Source organism: Lycorma delicatula, chromosome 4, assembly GCF_047948215.1.
Source record: "Lycorma delicatula isolate Av1 chromosome 4, ASM4794821v1, whole genome shotgun sequence".
NCBI lineage: Eukaryota > Metazoa > Arthropoda > Insecta > Hemiptera > Fulgoridae > Lycorma > Lycorma delicatula.
The window spans coordinates 81,593,331-81,602,356 of NC_134458.1; the positions used below are offsets into that span (position 1 = coordinate 81,593,331).

The window sequence follows — 9,026 nt, forward strand, 5'->3', positions numbered from 1 at the left end:
GTAAATTGATAAGATAAAATATTAATTATTAAACCTCAATTATAAAAAAAAACTTATCAAAAACGCAATTACTACTTTTATTAATGAAAACCTTATTTTATCATAATAAAATATACATTAACAAAATTAATTTTAAAAAATTTAATAAAATAATTAAGAATAAAATTTAAATATATTTAAAATTTAAACTTTATTATAGAATGAGCTACTGCTTATCGATTATTCTAATTAAATAACTTAGGAGAATACTTGAGAACCATTTACAGAATTAAAAATTCTTGAACTAAATGCGTATCTTGACTGTCTGTTATCAAGTACTTAGTTGTAAATAAAGCAGTTAAAAAAGAATAAAAAATAGAAATAAAAAATAACAAATATAAAGAAAAAAAAATTACTAGTGTTTATAAAATACCATTAGATTTGTCAGTTCAGGTGGAGGGTTCAGAGAGAGTAGATTATATTGTAACCAAACCTAATACTTTCCGTCAGGAGTACGTAATAATAAGAAAGTTGCGTTTTACTTTTTCAGTTTTTATTTAACTTTACTGGTTAATTAATTTTTTATTTATTTATTTTGTTACATATAGTGTATATATGTATATACTCTCACACATTCTATTATTTGTTTATACATATGTACATATATATATATATATATATATATATATATATATATATATATATATATATATATATATATATATTTATATATATGTGAATGTGTGTGTGTGTGTTTCTGTTTCCTTTAAGCGAGCTGATATTTATCCGTTGAAATATCCGTATAGTTGTAGAATTATATATTAAGTGAACGTTGCTTGAATTATATTTTATTTAATTAATTAAAATTTCAGCACGGAAAAATTTGTAATTAAATTTAAAATCTTCAACACAAACATAATTTTTATGTAGTTTAATAAAATGTATTTTTATTTACATGAGCCGTAAAACTTAATTAATTGTCTCATGTACGGAGAAGAAAACTGTTTAACCTCACTGGATAAAGAATGAAAAGATAACGTAAATTATAATAATAAAAAACGTATTTATTCTATTTATAAAAGTGATTAAAATTTTTTCTTCTAAGACTAGAGAAAATATATACGGAAGATAACATAAAAATATTGATTAAATTTTCGGTACCTTTAAAAAGTTCCTCACAAAAATACACGCCGTTATTTAAAAATTAATTTATTTTATTAAACATTATTAGGTAATTGAATGGTAGGCCGATTAGTCTAAATGATGTTTTAAAAAAATGCTTTACTGGAATATATTTTGTCTTATCGTGTGATCGTTTTAGATCACCCGATAGGAAATTAATCGATACAGTAAACGTTTCTATAGCTTCTGAATGTTATACAAGTTCAGTGTTCTATCATCAACCGTATTGTTATTCCGACAAAGAGAATATAAGAATTAGAAAAAGTTTAGGTTTTATCGTATAATTTTATGTAATATATTAAAAAAATTCATAAATATATATATTTATATAGAAGATATGTAGGGAGAGAAGTTATATTGTAAGCAAACCTATTACTTTCCGACAGAACTACTCATAGAGAAGTTGTTTCTTTTTTTTTAGTTTTTATTTATTATATATATATATATACAAACACACACACAGAAGTAATTTTTTTTTATCCTTCCTCTAAGTGTTGTATATATTTTATATATGACCTGTTTTTGTATTAAAATATCATATTCCAAAAATATAAAAGCAATACAATTTCTTTATTTACACAAGATTTTAAAAAAATAAGGAAGGTTTTCAAAATCATTTTAATTTTTTTCAAAACCATCCAAAGAAAACTAAGAGTGTTCATTTCTACTGATAAAGCACCAGTAAAACTAATTATCTTGATAAAAAATATCTAAAAATAACTATAGAAAAAGTGTATAAGAATCATTTTTATGATCACGAAAAAGTGTAAAAAACAATAAAACTGACGACATAACAATTGTTCATTTTCATAATAATAAATAAAAAAAAAAAAACAAAAAAAAAACACAAGAACTGATAAAAAATCCTTAGCATTAAAAAAGTAATTTTTCATTGATTCTTTAGGTGAATCTCTAGAGGTCAATACCAAACTAAAACCAATCAAAAACTTAATAACCCTTAATTTACCACCGATTTCTAAAATATGAAAATTATAGAATAAGCCTAAATACAACGGTTTTTATTTTTAGAGAGTCTTTTAAGCCGGTTTTATTTTTTAGATTTTATTTGATTTTATATTCTCAATTAAGATAAGTACAGACCTACAAAACCCGACTACCTAATGGAAAAATTTCTCTCAAGAAATGAAAATAGTAAAAAGAGAAATATTATGCCTTGATAAAAATAAGCTAAAAGTAATATAGATAAACGATCTAAATAGACCGTTATTAAGCGCGTGGCTAAGGATTTTCTGTCATGTTGAGAAAGGTATAATTATTCTTCCCAAAGTTTTCTAACTAATTTTCTTGAATTTTAGCACTAAAATATTTTCGACATCAGCATTAACATCAAATTATATATCATAAAATTATAATGAAGTAATACCATATAATTCTGAAGACAAAAAGACAAACTCTTCAAATCTTCTACGTAGATAATGTGATCACACCCCCCTCAATATTCTCACCAGTTTCACAATTAAGATTTCAGAATTAATTAGGCTGTGAAAACCTGAAAATGTTGAGGATTACAAAAATTTTTTTTTACAGATCCCAATACTTTCCGTCTTGTAATAAAATCACTCAAAACATTCAGTTAAACAACAAATTTAAACGTAACCAAACTTTTTTTTCCAACTATTACAACTCAGCATATCTTCTTCAATTTCACAATTCTGATTTATAATTTGAGTTTATTAATTAAAGTAGTCTCTATTTTTAGAAAAGTATTATTAAAATTTCTATAAATAACTAGAAATTAATTTTATATATTTAAATAAATATAAGTTTCCTGGGACAATCATGTCTTAATGAAATTATTTCAAAAAGTATACAAACTGTCAGTAAAAAAATAAATATTTATTTAATTGTAAAGAAAGTATAAATTTAAAAAAAATATTTTCTATTGTCTTTTTGGGGCCCTGGAAAGCAGAACGGGGACACAGACGACAAAGGTTATTTGAACGTACAGCCTATGTGTGCATTCTAATAACTACGTAACTACAATTAAACTAGCTTTCATAGGAAAAAATTCTCATTCCAAAAATGTATACCTTCAAAAATCAATAAAAAAAAAATAAATAAAAAAAATCGAAAAGTTACAAAAATAATTAACGTCCTTTATGTAAAGGATTCGTGACCTCCTATTTAAAATTGTTGTACTCCATTGATATTCCTGGCTATTTGTTTATTTTTTTAAAAAACATAATGCTTTATTTAATAATATTTTGCCCATATATGTCGTTAATAGAACATTTGTTCTAAAAGGGAGCAGAGATAGAATAAAAATTAAAACTCATTCGATTGGTATTCTGTTGATTTATTACGTGTACATTCTAAGAAAATTTGAATAGCTTTAAAATTTAAATTAATTTACTCAATTATAAAGAAAGATTAAATTTTAATTTAAATAAAATATTATTTTCTTTATTTGTGTTTAGAAGAAAACTGATCGACTGATATAACATTTTAATATCATTATTTCTCATGATATCGTTTTATAAAATTATGAGAAACGAAATAATTGTATGTGATCGTTTATCATTAAAAACTTCAACGGGTTTGAAAAAAGTTGCGTTAATAGTTATTTTATCTTAAGGACTAGTAAAAGTTATATTTTAATAAATAACGGCTATATTTAAATACATTTATCTTTAGAAAATCCTTATTAAGATGACTGTAATGAGTAAAATTACGCTGCGAAATTTTCGTAATCTAATAAATCTTATAACTACAAATAATTTATAGTATAGAATGCTGAAATCTGAAATAGATATATAAAATGAAGCGTAGATGTGCAATTTTATTCAAAAATAAAAATTTCGCTCTGCCTCTAAAAAAACAATTTTTTCGGAGGCGCCCACTTATATACGTGCTGGCTGTTTTATGGTGAGTAAAAATATTTAAACACAACTGCCGACCTGATCCTCGCATATTAATAAATATTAAGTAAAAATGTAATACAATAATTAATTAATTAAAAATTCTTTTTCTTTTTTCTGTTCTGTTTTTTCTCTTTTCTGTGTAAAAGTATTTAAATATCATAAAACATAAAAAAATGAATATTTTTACCAAAAATATATTTTGGAACTATATGAAATCAGACTGATCTTAAAATTAGTCAAGAACAATAACGCCAACAGTTAATCAAAAAAATAATAATAGCGTTATCTTTGAATTCGACAGTATTTGTAATCGATGTTGATTCAATTTAAAATTCTAAAAAAAAATAGATTTTGAACAAATTTTCATAACGTTACTACATGAAATAGTTGGTTTTAATTAGTTCATTAGTTCGAATAAAAATTATTAAAAAAAAAAATTAATTTGGACAAATTACGTATGAAAAAATTCACCCTGCATTTTTTGTTACAATGAATTTGATTGAAGTTGATTCCGGAAAATTAAACATCAAAGAAGCGTAATCTACACCGTTATCACGAGTCAAAATATTATTTTGACTCAAAAGCCATTTATCTGATAAATAAAACGCTCATAAATATTTCAATTATGAGAGAATATGACAAACATGAAAACGGTATGAATCGTGTTTACATATTTAATAATAATATATGTTTATTTAATAATTTATCTTTTTTTACTACTGTTTATTTAAAACTAAAACTTTTTTTAAATTGGTCTAAATTTTCTTTTATTAACGTCTACGTAACTAAGTGAATCTTACCAAAATCCAGCATTTAAAGAAAAATTATCTATGAATTATATATCTATGAATTACGATATCTATGAATTATACAAAAGAAATAACGAGTTAAAATTGTATGAATATGTTTCATCATGTTTGAAAACAAGCGTATTTTGATAATACAGACACGTAATGAATTTTTTTTTAAATTGTTCTTAAAGAACTTTTAAAATTTAAAAGTTCAATATTTAACACTGTGTTATTAAAAAAAACAGATTCTGTTTTTTTTTTTTTTGGCATAAAAATACAGAATAAAATTCAAATATTATTTGCATTATAACAATTTAAATCAAAATAATTTCGAATTCTATGCTCAGTAAATTTATTCATTAAAAAAATCTCTAAATATTAGTATTTGTTAATTTTTAACATGTAAATTAAAATGATAAATATATACTTAAAGAGGATTTTCCCATCTTAACAACTTAACGCAAACGTAATAATTAAAAATGAATCCCTCTTCGGTATTTGGTGTAATATCACTTTTAAATATTTACTGTCAAAAGTGCTACTGACGTAATATTTTTTTTTTTTTTTTAATTTCTGGTTATTTTTTTTCTGTCATAATAATACTACGAGCTACATATAACCAGTTCCATCGTTAGTACATGAAGAAATTTTATAAGAAGTAATGTCCCACTATTCGTAGAATAGATGTCTAAATATATACTTGTCACTATCATAGCCTGTGTTGTTCGTATACTCGTATTTAAAGGTTATGTACGCGTAGAAGTTTTCGTTATTATTTATAAGGTTCATGTATTTTTTTGAAGTTATTTTAACGTTTTTTAATGTTTAAATATTACTTTTTACAATAATATTTGTTAGAAAAGCGTTGGTCGATGTTTATTGTTCGCTAAATGAAATAAGTGGCTGTTACCTCAAGTGTACAAAATTTACAAGAAGGTGATTTTTATAAAACGATTTATGGAAAAAAGAGATTATATCCATTTAAACTATATTATATATTCATAATTATAGCGTAGAACATAATTATCTTAAAAATATGAGAAAAATTAAATTTTGAATGAAAGAAAACGTGTATTTAGATCGTTTGATCTTCACAAGAGAAAAAAAGATTGCGTTCACCAAAAATTCAGAGAAATAATATTTATTTACCTTCATATCTAAATTCGTATTTTAAATATTATTTTTTTTTAAACTATAGAACTGAAAAAAAAAACACTTTTTAGTTTTAAAAAATGATTAATCATATTTTGAAATTTCCTCTTTTCTTTAATTCAAAAATGATGATGTTCTACTACCAATATAAATATTTCTATTAAATTCTTTATAACTTCATATAATATTCGGATTTTATTTAATTTAGCATGTAGAATTTTATTCTCTACGTTTTTATTTTTTTATTTTAAAATAAACAGTTGTAAAGCAAAATAAATATATATATATATATATATATATATATATGTATATATTTATATTTCTTTATCAACTGATTACATGTATTAATGTAACAAATTTGTAGTGGATCAGCTGTTTTACAGTATACAATCGCTTGTTTCCGTTTAAGTAAACATTCAAAATAAATATTTATTTTTCAAAAACGATTTTCCGGATTTTATTTTATTTAATTTATTGACTTTAACTCGGATTTATTTGAGATGAGGCGCATCCAACACCTTTGAGTTTTTATTTTGTATTCATGAAAGTGAGGTATTTTAAACACTAAATTATATTAAAATAATATTATATGAAAAAAACCCTTTTTTTTAAATACATGAATATTTAATCTCCAGTTTAAATAAAAAGTACAACTAAATATATAAAATAAAATGGAGAATTTTACTTGAAAATAAAACGTACTTTTCTAATTTTATTAAATCTTACAGAAAGATTAATGAAATTCTGATACAGATTCTCTATAAAAAAAATGTAAGATATTCTAACTTTGATTTTCTTGAATCCTATCAAATTAGAAAAAGTACGAATAATTATTTTTTGTATGCATGTTGTATAACCTAACCTTTATTTGACAGTTCTAAAAAAGAACCAATGATTACAGATAAATTAAATTTCCTTTTTGATCAAAATATATGCCTTTTTTATTTATGTCTTTAAATATAATATAATATTTTAAGTAGATATACATTTTGTACATTTATTAGAACCCAAATTTTGTATACGATGAAATTAACGTCAGCAAAGTAAAACAGTGTTTCATGATCACGTAAACATATTACATTTATATTGTATTACAAATAAATTAACGTCGATGAAACATTTATAATATTAAGAGATATTTATACTATATGTACGTCAAAAATAAATATTTCATATTTGTTTTGTTGGCATTATTCTGTCTTTCCGCGTATACTCCAACCAACGTTAAGCACACTTACTCGTACAGCCCACATGATAATTATTCTACGTATAAAACACTATAATGTTTTACTCCAATGTAATTATAAGTAACACTTGAACATAAAAAAATAAATCATTAAAATTGATAATAAAAATTAGTTTAAATTAAAATTTATTCGTACTAATAAATAATTGTTTAATTAATTCAAACGTTTTTATCACTACTCAAACCAAATTATTTTTAATGTATTATGAATAAAATTATTTATCTTTACTTTTTTTTTAATTTAGTGAAACAAATGTTTTTTTTTTTGTTGTTTTTTTTTTTTTTAATTTTACTAGTTATTTGTGATTTAATTAATTTCAACATAAATTAAATATAGATAAAATAAGATCATACTATAGTTAACAGAATAATTTACCTTAAATATTTGCATATAGCCTAAAAACACACCCGGTCACATAAATTTAATTCTCCTGGTGCGTTAACTCGCACTTTATGCAAATAGTACTTAAATTTAATTATTAATATTATTTTTTTTATAATTATTATTATTATTATTTTTAATAATAAGAGTAATAAATATTGTTAACGCATATAGCTAATATGGTTTTATAAATCATTAAACATGTGTTAATAAATATAGTATTCCTCAGCAATTGATATTAAATTATTTTAATACAAAATGAAATCAAAAATCGAAACAATTATTACATTTATATATATAAATATGTCTTATTTATATATATATAACTTTTTAATTTTATTTTTATATTAATTTCTGTTAGATTCGTACACAAAATATATAAATATTTTGCTTTAATAATTTTCAAATCATAAAACTGAATTTAGGTGTAACCTCTTTCTACGAAATTGATTTTTCCGCTGATTTATGTGTGTTTTTAAAAAGAAATAAATAACCTAGTTAATTATTATCGGTTGTAATAATGCTGTGTATATATAAATATTATATACGTTATTTTAAATACAGTTTATTATAAATATACACTCACTAATTAACCTATATCTTATGTTTCGTCGCGTACTCTAAATTTATTAGTAATTCATAAATAATGTTTATTTTTTTTCCTAATAAATGTACAAATTATTTTAATTAATTATATGATAATATATAATTATGTTTACCTGGCAGTGGCTGGTGTTTTGGAAGAGTTGGTCTGGGAGGAGGTCGATATTGCTGTTGATAGAAGCCGCCGCCGGGTCCAGTAGACATTCTCGGAGGACTGCTTTGAGGACCTTGGAATCTTATCGGTGGGCCCTGTGCCGGTCCCGGTCCCCGCGAAGGGATCCCGGACATTGCCCCCTGGGGACGCATCGGCGGAGGATGATGAGATTGTTGCGGTTCTTGATAACCGGGTCCTTGTTGTTCTCCCTCCCCGATGAGGGTGTTCAGCATTTTACTCGCAAAGCTGAACATGTTTTAGACGATCTATTCGACCGGTGATCAGGAAGACCAGCAGTACAGCGGAACGCACTAGGGCACCTCCCACCAGAGCACACCAGCATGGGAGTACTCTCGCTGCACTGCCATCTTATATTATGGAGGACTTCGGACCGAACCTGGCGAAACTAATTCCCCTCTCCAGCTGCTGGATCGATACCGGCCTACTACCGTGTGCGCGATCATTATTCTCGCCTGGTATTATGTTACCCTTCTCTGGCTTCTACGTTCAAAGACCGAACTAATTTTTAAAAGAAATTTAATTCATTAAATTTCGTTTTTAAAAATACACCCGCTCTCGAATTTGAATACAGAAGTCGTTCTTAAAAAAAATTAGTCTGATTAAGTTACAAAAATAATTTATTTTGACGCATATT

General features: G+C 24.2%; 1 protein-coding gene across 1 annotated transcript in view; it reads right to left on the bottom strand.

Annotated features, from left to right (window-relative positions):
- The window catches only part of LOC142322658 (uncharacterized), a 440,476-nt gene extending 431,851 nt beyond the window's left edge, over positions 1 to 8,625 (bottom strand). The window contains exon 1 of the mRNA XM_075361734.1: positions 8,334 to 8,625. Within this exon, the coding sequence (XP_075217849.1) occupies positions 8,334 to 8,625 (292 nt within the window). The remainder of the gene's footprint in view (positions 1 to 8,333) is intronic.
- Between the last annotated feature and the right edge of the window lie 401 nt (positions 8,626 to 9,026).